At 38.2% G+C, this 25,171-nt stretch overlaps 1 protein-coding gene across 1 annotated transcript in view; it reads right to left on the minus strand.

The window, feature by feature from the left end:
• Positions 1-5,176: 5,176 nt before the first annotated feature.
• Positions 5,177-25,171, minus strand: part of ELOVL4 (ELOVL fatty acid elongase 4) — a 34,016-nt gene continuing 14,021 nt past the window's right edge. The window contains exons 2-6 of the mRNA XM_062608258.1: positions 22,372-22,559; positions 18,621-18,701; positions 12,927-13,098; positions 10,544-10,671; positions 5,177-10,040 (exon numbers count right to left, since the gene is read on the minus strand). Of these exons, the coding sequence (XP_062464242.1) occupies positions 9,765-10,040; positions 10,544-10,671; positions 12,927-13,098; positions 18,621-18,701; positions 22,372-22,559 (845 nt within the window). The 3' untranslated portion in view covers positions 5,177-9,764. The remainder of the gene's footprint in view (positions 10,041-10,543; positions 10,672-12,926; positions 13,099-18,620; positions 18,702-22,371; positions 22,560-25,171) is intronic.

A 25,171-nucleotide genomic window follows, 5' to 3' on the forward strand; every position in this document is an offset into this window, starting at 1 on the left:
AGTCAATCCAGTAAATCCCCAGAGGTAAGCCAGCCCCAAGAAACTGGAATGGCCAGCGATGAGAGCGTGATTTTAATAGGGAGTCAGGGCCAACAATTACTATGGCTCCTAATTCTTTCCCCTTCCACAGCATGCCAGGGTTATCCCGCTGGGTGCTTATTGATTTCTCCTTGCTAACAAAAAATGCTGATTCTGCTCCTGAATTTCCAGCTTCAGGAACTGAAATTCTGGCCCAAATGTTAAACCTGCATTATAACAGCTGAAAAAAAGAAATCAAGAAATACAATTGGCTCACCCCCCCATCTCAGTTTGAGTGTATCATAAATCTCTTTTCTAAAGCATTCTTCAGAACCCTAAAGGCAACCTATTTAAGCAACAAAGAGAAACAGATTTCAGCTGGGGCTTTAAAACCTGATACTGATTTTTTTTTAAATAAACAGCATTAGTAAGCAGTAATGAGGACATTTCTTAACTTGGCTGCTTCTGCTACTAAAATAGCAGAGGGTGCAAAAAGAACAGTAAGTAATAACCTCAGTGAGCACCCTACAGGAATTTTTCTTCACTCTATTCCTCAACGCTGAAGAAAGAGATGACGAAGTTGTGTTGAATGCAATAACTTAAAAAAATAAAACAAATATATTTATTTAAATCAAGGATTTAGGACACCAAAAAAGCTGTGGTTTTGGTTTGTTTTTTTTTTCCAAATTCCTGGTTCCTAATCCTGGCTTTTGCAGCTAACAATGGCATGTATCTCTATACCCTGGCCTAGCTACAGAGCTGGAAAAAAAGCTGTTGACTCTATCTACTTTCTGACCAGTTTTGTTGTTCATAAATTTATAGTTCAGATCAGAATACACTGTTCAGCTGTTGATAACAATGCTGATAGCTAACCTTATGCATTACGCTTACAAAGGGAGTTTTGCTCAGTGAAGGAGGTACTGTACGGCATTCTGTGCCTGTTCAAACAAACGAAAAAGAACCACGTTGCTTCAAGATGTTAGGCTGCCAAAACTGCTACACCAAAACTTAAGCTGAGAACAGAGCCCAGAATCACTTTTCTGGCTAAAATGTGGTATTTTCAGTATCCTTGCAATTCAAAAGTAAGCAAACCACTAATGTTTTGTGCATCTGTTTGTAACACGGCATATGTCCCTAATCCCCATGAAAAATACATTGTCACCTCTCCTAGCGTTTTAGTAAAGTAATTAAACCTTCATTATAAAGTTAAAAAAAAAAAAAAGTTTTGGTACTTTTCTATTATTCTCTGAATAGCTTCATGCGCAATGTGAGGTCTAGATGGTACATGAGCTTTATAAATACTGTTAACATCGTGCAGTGTCCTTACCTACTGAAAACTCTTACTGAAATAAGTGAAACTGCACCTAGAGAACACCAAAAAGCATTAAAAAGTCAGGATAAGGACTTTTACCCAAGAAAAATATTTGTACCTGACTTTGAAATAAACCCCCCAAAAGTCAGATTTAAATGAAAATCTGTGGGTTTTTTTATTAAACTCTGATCACAGAAGAGAGTAGCTCAGTATAAAATCTCTAACAAAGTGACTTTATAGCACAGTAACCTCTCTATCTCTTGCAGCCGTAAGCTCTGCTTATAAGTGTATAATATGCCTTCATGTCATAGAATACAAAACTAGAGTTTGTCCTTGTAGCCCTGTATTTGTTAAGCAGGAAGACAAAATGTACTAAACGCTGTTCCTTCTTCTAGCTGATTGTATCCTGAACACTCAGTCTCATAGAGCTGCTTTGAGATCATTATACGCCAAATATAGTTACTATCCAGACTGTGTGGCTGCTCTTCAGCATCTGACTGTAAAAGAAGGCACTTTAAATGACCCACTGACAAAGCACAGCAGTAAATTATTTCCTGAACACACACAGCAATCTTCATCCAAGGAGCCACCCTAGCAGAGCAGAAAGGCATGCAGAGTGGTTAAGAGTGAGCTAAGAGGGGAAAGAAAGGGAAGTTCTCAGTAAAAGAACAGCTACTACATAAAGGCCCATTTTCTGACTAAACCCTAGAAGTTAGGGTTTCTCCAACCCCTCACCATTTAACTGGAGTATTTCGTATTTCCAGCACATTTGGTTTATGTCAAGCAACTACGAAGACATGAAAAGCATGCTAGGCTTTCTCCGAGTACTGAATCCAGAGCTGTATTTTCTTCAAGCTCTGTACCTTAGGCTGTCAGCAGAAAATATTACAACACCCCCTGCCAAGTCTGGCATTCTCAGAGTATGCAGAACTGCAGAAATATTGTCCTTTTTGACCCAAGCACTTCTCCCACCTCTTCTGCCAAATGTGTGGAAACCCGGTCAGATACCAAGTACCAGGTGAGGATCTACTGTCCAGCAAGGAATGGGCTGGATGGACCCCGGCTGCTGTGCCCTAAGCCCAGGACTGGCATTTGAGGCAAAGCCAGTGTACCAAGTGATGCCATGGACTTGAAACCCTCGGCTATACAACACCGCAGAGTCCATTTTAACATTTTACTCACTTGCAACTACTACAGGATCTTCGTGTGAAGTAAACCTCACTCTGGAATAATTTAGTGAGCAAGCACCTGACCTGAAGACACTTTTACAAAAAAGAAAAAAAGAAACAAAGCAGTGAGAGGAGCTTTGCTAAAGGGAGGCTTTAGCAGTTACACAGCAATTTTCACCTTCACAGAGCTGGGTTACGTAAGAAGTTCCACAGAAGCTCTGGAGAAGATTATTAATCAGATAATAGAGAGTAAATATTCATTATTTGGGTCCTGCCAATGCAGGACTATGATGCCTGTCGTTACTTCCACTACAAGCATTTGTGGTTAGATAAACAGCTCTCTAATGTAATTTAAGACAAAGCAATTTTTATGTACTTCAGAATGTACTTATGCACAAGTACACTACTTGCATACTGTTACAGCATCTATAAATAATAGATACACAGCAGTAAGTTATAGTCATTTAACTCCTGCAACATCTAGAGGCAAGGGCAAAAACTAGAACACATACTCCATGTTCTCTAGCTTTTTTGCCCAATTACTTCTTTTATTTCTTTAGTTTTCTCTGATAAACACGCTCCAAAAGATACCAGCATAAAGGTGGTTTTCTCACTAAAGAAGATGATACCACTGCAAGAATAATAGTCCTCAATCTAAAGACAGGGATAGACAACATTTATCTTTGAATCATTTCAAGAACCAAAAATTTCTTCTAATTTAGCAGACTAAAACCTACCTGACATAGAATTGACAAATACCAGCTACACTGCACAACCTCAGATCAATTGCAATATATTGAATCAAAATGCAAAGAGCTTTTTTTTTCCCCTCAAAGTGGCACTGACTGCCTGGTGTTCTGGCAGGAACTGCCAGCACTGTTTCAGTACTATCAGATCAGCATGCACTTATCAGGCCCTGGACAACTGGCACCACGATGACCACAGGAGCCATAATCTTGCCCACCAATAAGTATCTTTCTTATTAAATCAAACACAAAGTCTCTGACTGGTCACTGCATCAGGCAATCCATAGAAGAATGTGTGTGCATTCATGAGGCTACCTAGAAGCCTCAAGCATAAAAAGACGCCAAAGGGCACTAGTCCATAGAAAGTACTGCCATCAATGCAGTCTTCGAGTACATGCTTCAACTGCATCTAAGATTAAAGCCTACATTCACCCACTCTCATATGGTAACACCAGTGCTTTGAGCTGAGCAAACAAACAGGTAATAAAAGCCTTTCCCCTACTGCAATTTCCTGTATTTTAACAAGCAGGTAATACAATAAAGAAAACTGAAGATGAAAAACAGGATCCAGTCTTATTCTACCCAATCACCTGATGAACCTAACTTGACCACAGAATGGTTTGGGTTGGAAGGGACCTTCAAAGCTCATCTTGTCCCAACCTCCCTGCAGCAGGGGGATATCTTCCACTAGATCAGGTTGCTCAAAGCCTCATCTAACCAGACCTTTTTGGAAGTATGATGTTTTTATAAATATTTAAGAAAGTTGCTGGTCACCACCCTCTCTAGCCCTCATAATTTCTATCCTTGTTCTTGACAGCTTTTGTATTAACAGGAGACACAGTTGCTCTGGTTATGTCCCTGTCACAAGTGCTTATTTTTAATTACTGATGTGGCATAAATATTACAGAAAAGATGCCTAGACAGCATGCCTACCACCAGTTAACCATCCGAGGGACAAATCCTACTCTGAACACTTAGTGTATTCTCTCACTCAAGGGAGGGTGTAAGCAACAGATTGAAGCAACAGCTGTAAATTATGCAAGAGATAATTGACCATACCACACTTTGCTATGATGGCAGACTTGATTCTCTACTACTTGACATCTGGTGTAGCTACTTGCACTTAGGTGCTAGGAGTGTAACATGGGTGCAACTCAATATTATAAGGTTGATTACAGAGATCACACTTGGCGGACAAGCTATGAAGAAACTGTATACAGCAACATGTAACTGTGAATTACACCTACTGCCTAAAGTGCTCCAGATTCTCGGGGATGAGAGAAATCACCTTAACACAACCTGGTGTCCAGCAAAAGCTAATTGTATTCCTAACTGTTAGTACCAAACAATTTGTGGCCTTGACTACAGCACACAGAGTCTCTTGCCACAATCTTTCCAAAATAGAAGACTGACTGAGAAGGTTTCTTAGCTGAAAGTATAATATTCAGGCATTACATTCATTTTTCGCTTTGCTGCTCCTTCCCTCCCTCCCTCTCCCACATATCCAAGGCGCAAGCCATACTAGGATAGAAGCAAAAGCCAGCTCCATCTGACACTTTCAGGATATTCCAGGCTTAATATTGCATTTGGATCAAATCTGATGCCAATACATGTGCTATACAGCCAGAATATATTCCAGGAGACTTGGTTTTTTTAAGTGGACATCCTATTTTCAGTCAATTGCCTAAGGGTGACTTCAAATCCACTGGATTACCACTCTTGGGCAACAGGCACAATTAGAAAGTTCCCATGACCTTAAAATGGGAGAATGTGCCAAAAACAACTTTTTTCTTTCCCCCTCAAACTTTTGGGCTACATAACAGATTACATCAACACAACCTGCTCAACACTGTAAAATCAGTAAGCATCTTGAAGCAAGATGGGACACGAAAGACATTCTGTGGAATGTATAAAACCAAACTCAAACAGTATGAAAAAAAGTAACGTTTATTTTTATTGTTTACAAAAGCATGAACACCTTATGCAAAAGCAGCATCCTGAACCATACATTTCCCTCATCCCCCTGGGATACTGGCAGAGAGCAAGCATTTTCTCTGTTCTTTAGGGTTAAACATACTCTGCTGAGGTAAATGGGAACCACCCCACTGATTTCCACAGAGCTCCAACTGCTTACGCTAGCAAAGAGGCCGACTTACCAGGCTGCAAAGCAATGAGATGTCAAATGGGTGACTTGTTTTAGGTGCAAAGTTGGTTTGTGCTTCTAGCCAAGATAAATAGACTACTCAGATACTTAACAAGCTCCCCCTTTTCCTTAGTTTTAACAGAAACAAATCTCATTTTAAATGCCTGTTTAAACATTATGACACTCATCCCCCACTAACTTCATGCAAGGTTTAAGTTTATGCACCGTGAACAATTTTACTCAAGTTTTCAAGAGATAGCAAGTGTGTTCATAGTCTATATCAGGAATGAGACCTTTCAGCATAATAGCTATTTACTCCTTTCTTACCTGCCTCCCCAGCAGATGGAGGCCATGTGCTTACTCTGAAGAATCATGCCCTAAGGTTAACCTGAAAAGAAAAATGTGCAGTTTTATTTTGCCTTCATCCTTTTCTCCTGATTTAGAGCTGGAAGTGGTTAATGGTCATGTGATCAAATCAGCCATGCCTTTGAACCTACAGAGAAACAGTTATTTAAAAAGTGCTCTGGTCAGAGAATTTGGCTGCCATGACTGCAAAGACTTACCTGGAGCATCTTTACTCATACTGCTTCCTATAATGATCACTACTATAAAACAGCCTAATTCCTCAGATCCTCTGAGCTACCCCAGAATTTACAACTGATGCCTCAAAGTATTTTTTACACTGGGAGAAAGAGCTCTGGTTTGTTTGCTAGCCTATGTCTAAAATGACTCACAGACACTATTTATGTCTGCAAGACTGATATTTGATCTATGGGTCAATGAAAACTGCTTCATTTTACTGGTCTAGCTGTAGGAACTGTTCTATCAGCTCCTGCCAACTTCACATTAAATAAATATAATTTACTGCACATATTGAAAGAATCTGCTAAGAATCCATATATTATATACACACACAACATATGTGTACACATACATATACACATATATAATTTGTATTTATTTTACACTTACAAAGTGCTAGAAGAACCAAACAACTCTCAGTGCTAGAGATGAGGCTAAATGAAATGCTACTACTTATATGGCATCAAATAATTACGAGACTCTGGTGAAAGAGCTTCAGAACTGTTAGCAAAAAATTATCTTTCATTGGCAAAGACAGAAAAGTTCCAAATGGTTTGAGTTTCAGTTTTAAATAAACTGGAATAATTTTGGAAAGCAAAACAAAAAAGCCCATGCAAAGTAGATTTTTTTGACTTAAATTTCAGCTCTGTGTATAGCAAACATTTATACTCATACTCTATTATTTTCATGGCAAAATCCTGAGGTGCCTTGGACTCAGTGATGACTTTGATGAATCTGGCAGCATCTCTCACGTGCATCACTGCCTCAAATTTTGGAAAATAAAAAAAAACTGTACAAGTTCAGCCCTGTATTCTGAGTCTGGCTGCATAGTCAGAAACAGAAATATTGCACTCAAGACAATGCCTACAAAAAAGCATATTTAATAAGGCCATAATATTCAAGATCAGAACAGGACTCAGGTCTTGTGAGCAATCAATTACATCATAAATAGACCCAGAAAAGCTATATTGCAGAGATGGATTCAAACCAGCAGAGTCTCAGCAATTTATCAACTGATTTTTTTCCCATGAAATGCCAATCTCTCCAACTGGTTTTCCCCACAGGGCCAGACAACATGATGCATATGTAACACAATGTGTCATTTCATTTTTTTCTTGAAAGTTACCAAGTGCCCCAGAGTTTGAGGGTAGGATTCTATCCAAGTTCTGCCAATACGGTTCAAGCTGTTACCAACTTCAAGCAGTTTCCATGCATGATGAGGGGAGAGAAGATTGTTTAAATATCTGCCAACATGCAAGATATGATTCTTACTTTACAAAATGCAGCAAAGACATAATTGTAACTGTACTGGAATACTTCTCAGTGTGCTCTTTCAGAGCTAGATCAGTTTAAGAGTACCAGTTTATCTGATCCGGCTTACTGAAAGGAAGAGCAACAAACCAATTTAACACAATACAAGGAGTGATACAGATTTACAAGTTAGCTGTCCACATCCCATGGCAAATAGCAAGAAGCAACCCTTTGATTAGTGGGGTAAGCTACCCTGAATTTACAGTATGGTAAGAGTATTCATACCAGCCATTACCTTGGAGCAGTAGGTGTGCTAGTTTGCTTTGTAGTTATTTGCTCCTTTAACCATTCCAAAGTTACCCAGTCAAACAGCGTTTTGGCTTGGTTAAGGGTAGTGGCATTTGTCCAAGAAGGAAGGGCAGATCACTATCCCTCTTCCCCATGCCACACTACATAAACAGAGACTTATACAAATGCAAAAAGCATCAGTACAAACACTGGAAGAATCACAAGATAGAGTAGGTAGGAGACTTAATGGTCACATGCACTACAATTCATCAGAGGCATTTTTTCCCAATCCTATATTCTGCCATAAAATCCACAGTAGTGGTGATTATGAATTACTTTCCAGCTGAATCAACTCCAGCATTAGGAATTATTTCTGAATACAACAGAGTATATCCAAGCTTTTTTTTCTGGGACCTGGTTTTTGTGTTTAAGCAGGGTTTGTATAGAGATAAGAGACAAACCTGAGACAGATGATGTGACCTGTTTGCATATCGTAAACAAACGAATGGATAATCAAGATGCAAAAACTATGAAACATGTCACACACTGTACACCTACAGCCCCATGTACTTTTTTCCTGCAACAACTGTGTCACTTGATGGATGCAAGTTTGTCACTCTGAATGTGTTTTTCACTAGAGCTGGAAAGAACATATTTAGACAGCAACAATGCAGCTCTTGGAGTGAGGAGCAAGGAACGCTGGAATTCAGGATATGTTTACCAATTCCACCCCTGTCTTATGCTCATTACACGCTGAGCAGCTAGAGACACATCTCTCAGAAAATACTATTTACAAGAATAACTCTTTCTATATTTTCTTCACAAAGGGAACAGTAAGAAGTCCATTAATGTATCATGTAAGATGAAAAGCCATCTGAAAGACTTCTACTTATTTTAGCAGTTTTTGACTAAAGAATGATTAGCACAATTACATTGCCAATGAGGTTGAAAACAGCTGTGAATATTTTGGGAATAGTTTCAGAAGCCCATCTCTGACATTCACATTAAAATGGTGGCCTGACTACTAACAATACCTTGTCTGCAAAAATCTAATCAAATACAGTTTTGATGAGTATCAAGCAGTAGTAGCATTTTCAACATTTTATTTGATGTTACTTAAGACTTTTTAGCCATATTCTCTCTCCCAAGTGACTGTCTTGTAGTTAGCATGACTACACATACACACAGCACTTCTAAAAGGAACTGCATATTGTTGTTTTCTCTCCACCACAATATTATCTTACCATTTTCAGTATCAGTCAGCACCACAGGTTTCAGCAGGTCACAGACAATGAGCAGCAGGTCTACTTTCACTGCTTGCTTCAAACGATGTATTGGTTCAAATCTGTACATTCTTCAAATGTTTTCTTCACTTAGCTATACTAAAAGTACCACTACAAAATTAAAGTTTATATTGAAAAGAGTTCTTGATAACTTGAACAATACTGCCAAAAATCCCTTTTACTCCCACAGGAAGCCGTATTTTCTCCTGAATTAGTGTTAACTGATATTTATCTGAGAGGACTCCATATTTCAGAAACCAGTTATTTAATGCTCAATATTCTTTTCAGCAGATGAAGAGGTAGGTATATTTCCACACAAGGAAAAAAAAAAAGAAATAAACACAACCAAAAAAAAAACAACCCAAAACAAAATAAGAAAAACAAAACAAAGCCAACAAAAAACCAAACTGTAACAGACAGTCAATTAAATCAAGTAATGTCTGAAAAGTCAAACACTGTTCTGACAGCACATAAAACATAACATGTCTGAAGATACTCTTGAAGGAGGACAAGAAAAGTTGCGCATTCTGGTTAGATAATATGTAATAATTTGAAATTTAATATGTCATGATTTGAAATTTAATAATTTTCTGGAAAGAAAACACAAGTATCCAAATGGTACTTCCTTCCCCTCCCTTCCCCGAAGAAATGTGGGTGCCAACAAAACTGCCTGCATCAACGGTAGTATTAACTTCTGGACTGCTAAACATGGAATCAACTGCAATTCTTCCTTACATTCACCAACACCAGCAGTCTATAAGTTTACAGAGACCATATGCATGGTAATGACATGATTACAATAGAAATTCAACTTTAGTGTTGTTCTTAAAGCGATCTTCATAAATAATGAAAATATCTGTGTTCTAGCTCCTCAGTAACCTAAGGTTAATTGGTACAGATAGTGTTTTTCTTTCTTTTATAAGCCAAACTGGAGGTTCCTCACTGCCAACAACGGTTAAGGCCTGGATCAAGTTATTCTCCTTTTGCTTTTCCCTTTTTCTGCTTTTTTCCATTTTCCACCACTGCATTATTTTCTGGTTTGCTTACTCCATTCGCAACAGCACCATTTGCTATTTTGCCATTCTTTACAGGTTCCTTGGGCATCTTATATGTCCGATAGTAGAAGTTACCAAAAAGGAAAATGAAGGTGACAGCATAGAAAATTACACCCCAGTGCATCCACTTAGGGAAAGGACAATCAATATAAATAGACAAGGCTGTGTGGCCAATAGTCACATGGAACTGCACCTAGAAGACAGAAAATATAGAATCAGGAAGGTTTACCTATATTTTGTAGGTCTGACTGTACCAATACATACTGATGCATTAAGTTATGAACACTGTTAAACTGGGAGGCAGTAGGGAAGCTGTAATTGGCTGTCACATCATGCACACACACATATGCTTGACCAGGTACATCAAATTTATTGTAGTACCTGGCACCAGTTTTCAATAATAGGAAAACAAGGAGACATTAAGAGATCTGGATTTTGTCTACCTTTTGAACAATTTTTTGCAATTCAGTTGAAACAATCAGTGGAGTAATATTAGACTTCACTTATACAACTCTATGCTGCATATTTTTTGAGAAATTAAATAAATAATTCCATCTCCTGGAAGTATTCTAAATTGAGCTGTGAGTATCAGACAGCAAGATACTTTTGGAAAAAGCAGCATCTGTTCCAAAGCTCTGCAAATGGAAGTCCATTCAGAGGTAACACCTTTAACATAACGGGAAAAGTTTTACTTACCAATTGCAATATGGTCAAGTATCGTTTCCACCACAGGTATTTTTGAAATTTAGGGCCACAGGCAGCTAATCCATAATACATGTACATAATGACATGAATAAATGCATTCATCTGAGCTCCGAAAAAAGCTGTCCAGAAACAGAAGGAAAGATTGCAACGTAATTTTGGGGAAAGAAAAAAAGTTGTCTTTTCTTGTGTTATTGATGTGATTGATAGTAAAAGCTATAAAGCACAGGACATGCTAGGATTCCATCTTTGAAATATTCAGTAGTATAGTATAGACCCGACTGCCAACATGTGCTGAGACAAACAGCTGTTCATGCAATTAGTGTATCACATCTTTCCTGGAGCTACTTATACAAAAGCTTTTCATAAGATTTTTTTTGAACACATACAAATCATATGGATTCCATATTAGTTATTGTAGCATAGCTGAATTGTTTTGCTAGGGGATTATTAAAAGCTGTATTTGACAATGTAAAGTGTAAAGTATAAAGTAGCAGGTTCTGAACTTTAACCTTTTAAACTAAACTTAAATGCACAAGGTCCACTTCTCAGCAAGAAGCCAAGAAACTCATGTGGAAGTCTGATTAAATAGGCAAAAAATAAACTGAAACAACAAAAAAAAACAAACCAAAACAACAAACCATACAAAGCAGAACTTCACTTGTGGTTCTAAGACATCTAAGGGCATTGCCAAGTGAGTTTGGCTGAAGTGCTCATCTTTGGTTTCCTTATTTATGACTTAAAGTATCCAGCATCCTTAAATACATAAATGTGTAACTTCTTCCAGAATTATCCATGCTGGAAATGAAGACGACAGCTCTCATTCGCATTAAGATCTCTTTACTCTGTCCAGATTAGCAGCCATTTAACAGAAACAAATTATATCTTGTTAAATTATTCTTACACTGCCAGAGAGCTCAAAAAGGCTCTATCATATAAGATTAGGGCAATACAAACAATAGCTGCTGACATCAGGAAGCTCAGATGTCCATGTGGTCTAGCCCCAGTTAGTTATAATAGGGTCTAGTTTACAATAGATCTGTCTATGTAAGCAACATGTAAACAACTAGAACACAGAAGAACATAGATCTAGCCACATTTGTGCAGCAGCGCTACATAAACTCAGAAGAGCAACAGTTGCTTTCCTTTTTGCAGGGGCTAGAAACTAAGAGGTAGTGTAAGAACAACAAAACCTGAAATAAATTTGGAAACAGTTGCAACTGTTGTATTGAAAGCTGATGATATTTAGCATGAAATGTTTGAAAAAGCAACAAGGGAGAGAGATAGAGGGAATTTCTAAGTAAGACTGCATGTAAGCATCCAGTCTCCAACAAACATTTTTTGGGTGTAGTAGTCAATAAAGATCATGAAATATCTGGCTGAGGACCTGCATCCTGCAGATTACTTGGGAAAAATTCAAAGATAGACACAGATGCTCATTTTAAATGTTTCTTCTTTTGCATATAAGCAACCACTCAGTACAATTTACCTATCGTAAATGAAAACATACCCCCCCCCATGCAGTAAGTATGTTTTGGAGAAAAAAAAAAAACAAACTAAACCCAAAACCAAGCAAACCCCAAAATACTAGTTTGGTGTGATGTTCATTACATGTTATTTTCCGTGTCTTAAGCCTAAGAAGTACATTACAAACTCAGGCCCAGGTCTTTTTCCTGAACTCTCAGCTCTTTAGAGCTTATAATTTCAGAGAGACAAGGCAAAACAACTGGAACAAGGGTACAATGCAGGCAAAGAAGGATGTGACAAATATAATGCAATAAGATTCTTCAATGGCTGCTTTAGAAAGGAAGTAAGGAAATGAGAAAGGTTGATAATTATAGACTTGTGTCATTATGTTTTAAATGTTGACAGATTGATTGGCTCACCTTCAAGGGAAGGTTTCAGAATTTTATACATGCCTCTTTATAAGAAAGCAAGCAAATCCCAAACTCATATAAAATACCAAAATAACATCTCCATTAACTTCATTATATTTGCACACAGATTGTGGCCCAAAATTAGATTTTGCAGTTCTCTGTTATGTGCAAATCTCAAGTTAGACAAGACACGTTCATCCTTCTGTTTCACACAGAACAAGGATAATTCAGGAGACAGAACTTCAGGCTTGCAATTGATGTCCGTGAGGAAAAAAAAACAAAACAAAAAACCAAACCAAACCAAAATACTGCATTTCACTAGATTATTGCTCTGTTATCTTTCCCTCCCCACCTTTCTCACAGAGGAAGACTACACAATGAAGCCACTGCACTGCTTTAGTAGTATTTAATCAATTTTGTATATTATAATGTTAAATCTATAAGAACTTAGTAATTCAACCCTGTGTCCAGTCAAAAGGGTATGGGAGAAGGGAACTCACCTTGTCCACCTGCAACCCACTTAATACCAATCCACCACAAGGTGAACATGGTAAAATGGTGATAGACATGAAGAAAACTAATTTGGTTAAATTTCTTCCTCAGGATGAAGAATACTGTATCCAAATATTCGATTCCTTTAGAGACATAATACCACCATAAAGCAGCAGCTATCTGCAATGAGAAAAAAACACAGAAGTTTTAGTGATTCCAAGCCGAATGGAATAAAGTTCTCTCACCTATAGACTGCAAGAGAAGGATACCTCTTCCTTCCCCAAATCCTGGTAAAGTTTGAGGTGGAGTCAACAAACATCTGACAGTATGAGAACAACAAAAACAATACTCCATTCACCTGGTCTGGATATGGAAGTATCATGCTGAACCTACTGCTCACAAATCACAACCGTAAAAAAGAGCTAACATAATTAAAAACTTTGCCACCTCTGAACAGTTTACCAGTTAAATAGGGAACGCGTGCCTTAACCGTCTATCCTAAACTGCAGGGGAAGACCACCACACGGCTTTCCCTATTAATGAGGCCACACTTTGATGTGGTCAGAACAAAGAAGCAGAAACATTAAGATAAAACAAAGTTGCAAAGGTTGAAACCTTGTATAAAATTCTTTCAGCACCACAGGCATGCGGGTGAGAAGATACCAAATCACTTACAAGCTAGGTATGGTATAGATTTCACTTCCCTTAGAGCAATATTCCCCCTCAGCTGCTTCTGGCATGCTCAGTAATCCCCTCTGGAAAGCAACATTTCCCAGTGGCTCTGTGCCACCTGGGGAGTAGGACAACTGAGACCATAGGATCCATACAAGCTGCAGAGATATAACACATCTACCCAACAGGGTAATGCTACACACCCAAAATTCTTTTCCTAATCCACCCATCACAGTGAATCTTGCCCAAGATGCAACATAAACATGCTTCCTGCTGAAATCAGGATATTGTTGTACCAGGTAAAGCCCAGAAGCTCTGCATAGCAATTTGTTAATACTATGATATGGGGGTATGGTGATGGTAGGGACTCCCTTCCAGATCCCAAAGCATAACAAGTAGTCTAGTTCCTGGCATAATAAGTCATCTAGCTTGTTATACAAGGGTGGGACCAGACCATATCCCACATGACTCATACAGAGAATGAAAGAGAAAAAAGGACAAGGACAGCAGGCAATGTCACAACACACTTATTTGTAAGAAGTTTACCTGGTCTTTCAGGACTCATCTGATGGCAAATCAGACTTCCTTACCTTAACATTGTGTGAAATAACTCTGCCACCCCCTCAGTCCCCAGGGGAGACAGTAGCTTCCCTTCTCAAATACATACATACTGTTAGGCAAGTGAGAGAAAGGGGAATTGAGAGAACAAGCAGTATAGAGGAATGCTACAGCCCTGCATGGCGTTTTCCTCCACTTTTCCAAACTGGTGAGAAATGAATGTGTCTCACCTCAGAGTAAGTTTGTCACAGCCATATCTGGACTGGTGACTGTTTTAAGATAGATTACAGCAGAAGCAAAAAAGCAGGATGGGAGCAGAAGAACACTGCAGATCTGCATTGCAGACTCTGCAGTTTCCCAAAGGGGCTGGACAACTTACTGTTGACAAACTGCAGAGTTTTATGTATTCATTAATGAATACTCTTCTCACACTCTGGATATGGTTTACCCTACTTCAGGTTTCAGGGACAAGAGGCAGATTTTGACATTTTTTTTTATAATGATACTAATTATGCGTCAAAATTGGAGGGAGGTTTAATGAGAGAAAAGTGACTCCCACAGATCTTGGAGTTCCCAAGACACAGGCAATCTGCAAAGACCATATATATAATGTTGCTCAATATCCAGTCCAGTTCTGCCTCTGGGACAGGTAGTCAGGTATTTAATAACACCCATATCAAGGCTTTCTCTCACACCCATGGATTAACATAACAGCCCAGCATCTTTTACAGATCGCTGCTAAAGCTGCATCTCTTAAATTAAGATAAGCATCTTTTCTTCTCATGAGTTAACAATAAACACTCTGCACTGTATCCATTAGACAACAAGCCAATACTACAGTACCAAAGCTCTTTGAAGGTTTCCTTTGGAGAAAATTTTAAAGAATCAATAGGTCATTTACAAGAAAACTTTTATAAAATCTCTTATAAAGCTGATGTGCATTTTGTTAAAGTGGAACAATGACCCAAATAGTCAATAAGCAAACAGTCAATTTACTGTACAACATATAGCAAAAATGTAAGCAGAGAAAAATCCAACAAAATCCCATATGTTTAATGCCCAAGCTGCCACAGGTTCACCATATCACAGAATCATAGAATGGTTAGGGTTGGAAAGGACCTTAAGATCATCTACTTACAACTCCCTGCCATGTGCAGGGATGCTTCACCCTAGACCATGTCACCCAAGGCTCTGTCCAACCTGGCCTTGAACACTGCCAGGAGTTACCACTTCAGCCTGTTCCAGTGTCTCAACACCCTCACAGTAAAGAACTTCTTCCTTACTTCTGACCTGAACTTCCCCTGTTTAAGTTTGAACTCATTACTCCTTCCCATATCACTACAGTATGCTCCTGGACAAGTAATTTCATACACTTCCTCCTCTTCTGAATTCTACCTGCTTTTCGCAGAATGCAATTGCAGCCCATGGATTAAAATCAGTTGAACTTTTGATTAAAATGCTTCCCATCACTTAAAAATAGTCTAGATCTCTTTGCAGGATTATATCAATTGATTTTTGTGTTCCTGTATAGTTTTTTGCCTGACAGCTCTTTTGCTGTCTTCCTATAATCTAGTGTTACTGTCATTTATTCTCAAACTTGATAGGTTTTGTGCACTGATGATCTATTTCAGTATTCCCAATGCTTATAGATTCTGAAAAAAATGAAACAGATGTTAGGTCATTTGCCTGAGGTCATGCATGCAATCACTGGCAGACAGCAGAAATAAAACAGAAAATACACCAATATGTAAAATATGTCAGGAGCAGATGTCACTATTAAACTTCTGCAAAGCATCAAAAGTTAGGACCTAACCTGTAGCCCTTCTTTGGACAAAGCATGAAAGAAAAAGATTTAGCTTAAGAGAAAGTATACATTGAAAGGCATATTCCTGAAATGAATAATGCTAGTCACGACCACACCTTTTCTGGCAATTTTCATAGTCACCAATCTAAGTCTGTTAAAACACCAGATGGCACAGAAAGATTACATTACAGCCTAGGATTAAGGGGGTCAATAAGAGGTCCAATTCCATGACCTCTCCCTGCTGCAGGGTTTTTGAACAGAGGTTTGTTTTAAGATGGGCCTCCATTTCTGCATCCTTCTTCCTCATTTCAGGTTGGAAGGGGTCTGAGGGGACAGGTACTACTTCGGCGCTAACTGTTACATGAAAACTAAGTGGCTTTTAAAAAGAACTCTTTTCCATGCTTCAGTTAAAAATTTTGCTTACAGGACCATGAAGTCTACTTTGTTAATTCAAGTACCCTTTTCGCAGGAGTTAATTATTATTTATTTCATAAAAAAGGAACTACTCATGCCCTAGACAAATACAAACAATGCAGAATTACAATTACAATACAGAAGGCAACCACAGCTCAGCTTTACAATTGCAATCAGCACACTTAAAAGCAGGAACTAATTCATACAGTTCCAGATTCCTAATTCTCAGTTCTCCAGAAACACTAGATGAACCTTGACCTGGGAAACAAGGACACAGAAACATGAGCAGAGGGAAAAGTAACTATTCACAGACAGTAACATGCTTTAAGTTAGAGTCAGGAAATTGTTCACTCCAAATACTGGAATTTCCAAAGGAGTATTGCAAAGCATTTTAAAATTGCTTTTGCAGATTTATATAACAAAAATGATGGTAAAGGAATCTTGAGCAGGTTTGGGTGTTTTTTTCAGTCCTACAGTACCAGAACTCAACAACATACCACCGAAACACAGGGCATGATACACTGTAACACATACCAGAAATGTATCACAGACTCTTTAGTCACACAAGGTACAAGGTGTTTTCTACTTGAAACTTATTTACCTAACTTGGGAATTCATTCCCAAGACCTACCAGGGTAGATGGGTATATATATATGATATATACCCATCTATATATATGATATAGTATGCATATGATATAGGTATATATGATATAGTATGTATAACATACTATACAGTTGCTGCAACATTTTGAGAGAATTCAATTTTCCCTGCTTCCTCAATTCTCTCAGGTGCAAACTGAACATGTTACAACTTAAAACTTTATAAACACAGTTTATGAGGATCCACAAGCGTGCAAAAAACTGAAAAAAGTCAGGAAGTCTGAAGAGTAGACATTGCTAGAGCAACCTTTCTTTTCTGGACATACCACATGCAATAAATACACTGTGCAGGTCATTTTTACTTTATTTCATTGTATAATAGTGCTTTGTTTGTTCATAACGAACAAAACAGGAGATAATTATTTTGAGCAGGTCTGAACAGTCCACAGCATCCCACAAACAAGTGCACCTAAAAGTGAGTCTGTGAAACAGAATTTTCACATATTAAATGTTATTACATCTTATGCTTCACTAATATAAAAATTCCTTCAATATATGCCGCACCAGTCCTCAGTGTCATCCAGCTGACTACAACATTTTATTTTGCTCATCAAAAAAAAAAACAACAAAACCTCTTGAGCGTTACACTTGGATAGATTTTTTTGTTTTAGACAAAATTATTAACAGAAGTATTCTAATGACAGAAATAGTGAGTGAACAGCATTGGTGAAGGTGAAAGACAGCTGACTACCATAAGGCAAAAAAATCTAGACATAGTTTTTTTGCAATATCAGACATTATACATAATGTGTAAGAATTGAATCTATTCTTCTCACCACCACCCCTGCCACATGCGTAAGTTTTGAGTAATACTACCCATGAATACCATTTTGAAATGTGCTATAAATATGAAATGTATTTAGACTATAAGACACTTTCATTGCATTTTCAAGAACATGTTCTAATCTTTAGGTGAAACTTGCAAGAAAAACTGAGAGATTCTCAAGTGTCAGCTGTTGAAATATAAGGTTTAGTACATGAGCTAATCAACAGCACTGTGGAGATTATCAAGCATCTGCACTTTGATTTTAATTTGAATGCTTTCCAAAAGCCACACATTTGAAATCCAAGCTTCTACAATGAAACATACTGATAATACACTTGCCAGAAGCCAGCAAAACCTCAGGAAGCCAAACATGGGTAAAGGAGACAAAAAGTTGCTTCAACAGTATGAGTGAAGTGCAACCACAGTACATGCTGACAAATCTTACTTGCTTTGATCAAGCTAGAACACCACACCTTTACTGCGGTTAGCCTGGTATTGTAAACTTCAACATGGTCTAGGAACCAAGGTATGTATACAACGTTTATCCTGGATTGTACAACTGCAGATGAAGCCAAGGATGGTATCTTTAAGACCATCCTTGCTTCTAGCAGTCAGATGAAAGTTAATGCAGTTACACCTAATGCACTTTGCTTATACCTGCTATGTGCAATGTAGTCATACCTGAGCTGACCTGTGAGAATATAATGAGTTACAGTCATGGGCTGACATCAGAACTCCAGAAGGGCTATCTTCAGACAAGACTTAAACCATCACGTAGTGCTATACATTACACATTCATATACAAATACAAAAAAGATATACTCACCCTAACTTCATAAACATTATCTGAATAATCCACAGTCTGGCAGACATAGCTGTATCCTCGAGCTCTTGACGACAAAAACAGCTGAAAATATTAAAGTCATACATGAGAGGAAAGATGCTACATAAAACACTCATAACAATTATCAGCAAATTTCTTGCTACATCAAACTTATCTGAACAGAAAATATCCTTCTCAATCCTGAGAATACTACTGAAGTTCTAACAACACGTTTTTAGACAGTGCCCATTTTTTTCTTGTAAATTAAAAGGAAAGTACACACTTTTCCCTGCATGTTACCTGCTCAGAGCTCTGTATGACCTTAAGCTATTCAAACCTGAATATTCTTTCTGATAGCTCTAGCTCCACAGACATAAAATATCTTAATATTTTCACTATGAATGACAGAACCACTATTCCTGTGATGGATTTGAGACAAGTGTCTCCAAGAGACAAAGATTAGATAATTTGGATTTACTAATATTATATATACATATAAAAAAGTATACCAGTCAAAACCCCCAAAAAAGCCAAAGCCTGAACAGCCAGGGCTGAGCACCCATAAAACATATTGAGAGAAACCGAATGAAGAAAAGGTTCCTATTTCATGCCAACAGAAATGGCCTAAAGCACATGAAGTGCTCCTGTAGGGCCACTCCAAATAAAGTGCATTGCAATAACCTGAACAGAAGATAAACTTGATATTTGAGCAAGGTCCCATTGGAAAGAACAGCACTTGCCTAGAACTGTACAAGTAATACTGTAATGCTTCTAATCTTGACATTCACAAATGTTATGATCCAAGATCGTTTAAAGACGATCCCACCCTGTCATTCTTGAATGCTTCTGTTAAAGACAGAAGTGGAGCAGACATAACCTGTAAATTGTGAGCTGTGAAAGTAAAGAAGGGTAGAAAAAAAATATCTTCAAAATAAACATGGGTCAGCACTGACTATTCTTACCGCTAACCTGACTTCCTTCTTATTTAGATTGAACTTCAGTTTACTTCAGTATCTCAATCTTGTAGACAGCAGTAGGGGTGCAGTAGGGAACCTTTTCTTCATTCATAGAATCATAGAACCATAGAATAGTTAGGGTTGGAAAGGACCTTAAGATCACCTAGTTCCAACCCCCCTCCATGGGCAGGGACACCTCACACTAAACCATGCCACCCAAAGCTCTGTCCAACCTCGCCTTGAACCCCACCAGCGATGAAGCATTCACAACTTCCTTGGGTAACCCATTCCAGGGCCTCACCACTCTAGCAGGAAAGAATTTCTTCCTTATATCCAATCTAAGATTCCCCTGTTTAAGTTTTAACCCGTTACCCCTTGTCCTATCACTACAGTATCTAATGAAGAGTCCCTCTCCAGCATCCTTACAGGCCCCCTTCAGATACTGGAAGGCTGCTATGAGGTCTCCATGCAGCCTTCTCTTCTCCAGGCTGAACAGCCCCAACTTTCTCAGCCTGTCTTCATACGGGAGGTGCTCCAGTCCCCTGATCATCAGATGCAGAGACAAGTGCTATCCAGATAAAATCAACATACAAAACCTTGGGAAACTCTGGACTTTTTTGTTGTATGTCTGTTAAATTAGAGAAGTGAAAGAATGGTCCAAAGAAATGACCCCAAGAAAGACACTGAACTACTTCTGTATCATTTGAGCCCACCTGCAAACTGCTGTAACACTACTACCTTCCAGTGTGGTCAGACACAGGCACATATGTAGGACCAGAGGAGAGCAGGAAACAGTTCAGTCCACACTGTTACAGAAACTAACCAATTCTACTGCTAACTACCGGGTAATTTGACCAAGGTTCATTTGGCAAAAGGCAGTAAATGGACTTCACTAGACTGCCTCAAAGTAAAACACGAAATTCAAGATTTTGTGGCAAAATAGGGACTACACATTTGGAATTTCTGCATGTTCTAAGCAGGATTTGCTTCTAATTTTAATCTGAATTTGAGTCCAACATACAGGAGTCTTGGACTACACAGCCTAGCAGTGTTTTATGGACTTTTTTAACATAAATTATTACAGACAAACAATACAGCTTGCCTTCAGGATACTTATTTGAATAACATTTAAAGGCATTTCACAGTCAAATTCTCTTCGCAGCAATAGCTGGAAACTTTACAGTCATTCACAAAATACAAACTGCATATCATTTAAGTCATGTGAATTACAACAGTGGCACACTGGTATTGTAAACCTCATGTTGACTGAAGCAGAAGATGCCTGGTTAAAGGGAACAGTTGAAACTCGGACACCTTCCTCCTATCAATCTCTAAGATCAGGAAAAGACATTTCCTATAAGTGGTGTATCTATAGCCTTAACATCCATGTAACAACCACCTACCATGTTAAACAGCAGGAAACTAGAACCTGTCTGTGTCTAAAATTAAAAGCTTCCAGGCTATCAGCAGCAAATACCTATTTGCAGTCCCATTCATTTTTATATTAATTTGGCAATTTGGAAATGCCATACAAACTCAAGTGTTACGCTATAAGCAACAAAGGTTTGAAAATTAACTGATCTTAAGTGTGGTATAATTCAGCTTCTGGATAAAACAAACCAAATTAAAAGAATATGCAAAAAGTACAGGCATGGCAAAAACTGCAGAGTTCATTTCAGAGGTGTTTCAGTTTTAACTTGTGAAGATGATTGAATTTCATCCATTCCCACAACTATCCTTGGGTGTCAGCATTAGATTCTGTTGTTCCTGTAGCATTTTATTACTTAGTTGAGTAGTGTAAGGAAACGATTTAGACAAAATGGTGACTGATCCATGTCTTGAAAAAAGGCTGAAATCAGTTAATTATTTTATTATAGAAGATCTGGGGAAAGGTCACTATGCAGATCATCATATTTTGCCATGCTTTCCTGGCAAAAGTATAGAACAGACCAGCCAGAAAGAAAGAGCTCTGCAACGCTGTAATTTTAACTGCTCCATTCATTTGGTTACTTCTGGAAACGGATTTTCAAATTTATGATATGAGGTCTTTCAGGAAGAAGAATCACAATCTACATAAGCAAAGTCACAGCAGCATATACTACTCCTTAGCATCAGATATATTTTGGGGAGCTATTCTTGAATAATGATTACCGAACTTTAGCTACTGCTAAAGAGCTGATCCACTGCACTGTTACTAGTCATTTCCTCTGCACAGAAAACTTAACAAAGTGAAAATGCAGCAACACTGGAATTTATTAAAACAGAGTGCTGCAAAACAAATTAGAAGACTGGATCATTTTACTTTTAAAGATATACTTCGTTTTTATTCTTATTCTAAAACATAACTAGATGAGATACTACTTTTCCCCACTACAATGGGTGTCTGATTTCCTAAAATTTATTAGCACACTGAAGGCATCAACAAACAGCTCAATTTCTAACAAGATGCATTCTGACACCCTTTAGGATTGTTAAAAAGTTGAAAAAAAAAAATCAGTTGCAAGCATTAAACCTCTACAGGTTTTAGTTAATCTGTCCAGTATCAACACTAACATAAACCTAAAAAGATCTTGGAATAGCTAGTACACAAATTTTCTCTATAGACTCATTTAGTGCATTTATTCTCAAACACATGTACCTAGCTACGAAAGTACATCAAAGGCAACTCAGCTTTATAGAAATCTGTGCAAAACATTCCCTGTCAATAATCATAAACATGTAAGATTATTTTCATATTGCAATCTGTAGACACCCTCAGACTTAAATTGGAATTCCCTCCTGTGAAACGGTATACACACCTCTTTGAAAATGAAGAAGTTGAGTAGAACCATTCCAAAGTTGTAAACAACCAACAGGAAACGTAACTGGAAGGGCTCTCTTGTCTTCATCCATTTGGGGCCCAGCCAGACAGTGAGGAGATAAATAGTGCTTATAGTCAGTGTTGGAAACGGAGACTGCATCAAAGGCCAATCATCAACACGTTTGTCTGGGGGGAGTGAAGCAAACAGAAGGAGTCAACAAGGGCTGCAGAAAATACATTTCACCATCATTTTATGCATTGCATTTGTCAAGTATTATTCTCTCCTGGAATAGCTGCATGAGACAGTAGAAAAACAATACACTCGTTCTTTCTAGGAAGGTTAAAGAAAATAATTAAAAAAACCCCAACAAACAAACACCAAACCAAAACAACACTATATCACATTAGCTTACACAGAGGTTCATAATGTCATGCAAATTCTGTTGCCCAGTTCTACAGTCCAAAACAACAAAGGAAACAGAATCACATGAGCCCAATTACAACCCAGCCCACTAATTCCCTAAAATCTGATTTTGCTTATGATGAACAGCCACTGCAGCAGTAATGCAACCAAATATTCAACACCACTGCAAATGAAAGATACACAAATTTGGCAAACCTGATAAAATAAATATCTTTTATTAGTTTAAAATTCAGCACTAGAAAGCCTTCTATTAATTTTATACAGATAGTATGCTGATAACCAAGCGCCTTAGCTATATGATGTAGGTCAGCCTCATGTTTCAGATAGAATACTAACAATGTTACTGGAACACAACTAAGAGTTTAAAGGGATGGTTCTAGTTACAGTAATCTGTGGTGCCATATGGGACACAAAGATTTTTACCTCCAGTGTCCTGTCACTCACAGGATCCAGAGTTACGCATATTCTAGGGCTCAGAATATGCTGTATTAAGTTCTGGATCTGTACCAAAAGAAAAAAAAACAAACACCAAACCACTTTCAGCCTGATGAACCAGTGGCATCTAAGATTAGAAGATGTCTCTGCTACAGAAGAGGGAAGGGAGAGACTATAGTGACACCTCCTTATTCAGTGTCCCCCCCCCCATATGAAGGCTAATGTGTAGCTATAGTAAGAGACAAAAAGGTAACTAATCCATAACTATCAATACTTAAGATACTGCACAGCTGTACAATACTAACAAGATTTTCAGACAATACTAGTTACAACTAGTTAGTTACAATACTAACAAGTGTTTTCCAGACACAGGCTAGTTGGAGTTCAGATGGAAATTGCACCACAGGGCTTGTGGGGAACCTCAGACATCTAGAACACCTGCCTTCAGTCATTTGTGGGCAAACTCACGAATAGCAGTGCAGTTGCCCAAAGACTTACCCAGAGGAAAGATTTCTTTTGGAGAACTATAATCCAAAGACAGTGAAAAAAACCCCTCTACCATAAATTAATTCCTGTTCCCAGATATACTAACAGGTTAGAAAGCCCCTTAAGGGCAACTAAAGTCCTTAGTTGCCCTTAAGATCATAAATTAGAACCTCATTTTAGAAGCAGATTTCATGAGACTCTATTTCTAATGAACAGCACATATCACGATATACAGAAAGATACACAGCGTGCAAGGCACTAACTCTTCTTGCTCAGACACTTGATCTGCATACTGCAAGCAAGATGCTAGGAGGCCTAAACAGAACTGAAAAAGGACAAAGAGAAATCAGCCTAGCTGCTTCCATTACAGCTATTAATATCAGAAGGGGGAAGTCATCCTAATGCATGGCAACCTCCATAAAGGCTTACACAGCCAGGATGACAGGAGTCACCCCTGTGACCACAGCCACCAGCAGAAACCAAAGGTTACACAGGGCAAGAAGTAGAGAGAAGCAGAAAAAAACCCTCAGATTGGCTGTAGAAACACAGGCACTGAAACAGAACTGATGAAACACAGAGAAGACAGTTACTTTTCAACAAGTCCCTGGAACAAACACTTCTATTACAATTTAACATACTGTCTGTAAAGTATGAGAACATTCGCTTTATGCTAGTGTCTTGAGATGTAAAGGCACAGCCCAATTTTCCAGACATCACAGAATACTACTATGTAACCTGAAATCACACAGCTGCACTGCAATCATTACACTATTATCTTCCTTACGCTTTAGTTCCTGGTTGCTTTTAGCTCTACCAATCCAAATTTGAAAATAATACACCACTTAGGAGACAAGAGAACTGGAGAACCTCATCATCCACCTGTAACAAAGTAATGGGCAAAGACTCATCTACACTAAGCAAGCAGAATGGTGTCACTTCAGACACTGTAGTGTGCAAAGAGTTAAGAGTATGTGAGGCAAGAGACCCACTTACTTTCCCAAACACTCTTGCACTAAACAGTATAAAGAGGCAAGGACATATAAGGGAATCTACCTTCTATTTTCTAACCCAGTGTTTCATGGTATCCTGAATGCTAAAGTGACAATATGAAAACCATGAGAAGGGAAGAAGATTAGAATTCTGCCCAGTAGCTGAATGTTATCACCCACTGCTGAAAGTAGGAAGCTATGACCTACCTGTATGAGGTAGTCGGCAATTCAGTTCTGGAGTACATCCTGGCCAAAAAGCATGTCAATAGTCAAAAGTTTATTCTAATTCCTACTGTGCTAAAAACAACACCTTGCATTTATTTTAAGGGCATTTAGGAGACTCAACACATGATTATTTTTACTAATAGTGTGGCACCAGTAAAACATGCTGTTACTCATCCCAAAATTTGCTAGATTTAGAAACTTGGTCATCACAAGATTTCACCTGCATAATGCAAAGTAAC

This window comes from Pezoporus occidentalis, unplaced genomic scaffold, assembly GCF_034315485.1.
Source record: "Pezoporus occidentalis ecotype Australia unplaced genomic scaffold, CSIRO_AGI_Poc_V1 ctg13, whole genome shotgun sequence".
NCBI classification, from domain to species: domain Eukaryota; kingdom Metazoa; phylum Chordata; class Aves; order Psittaciformes; family Psittacidae; genus Pezoporus; species Pezoporus occidentalis.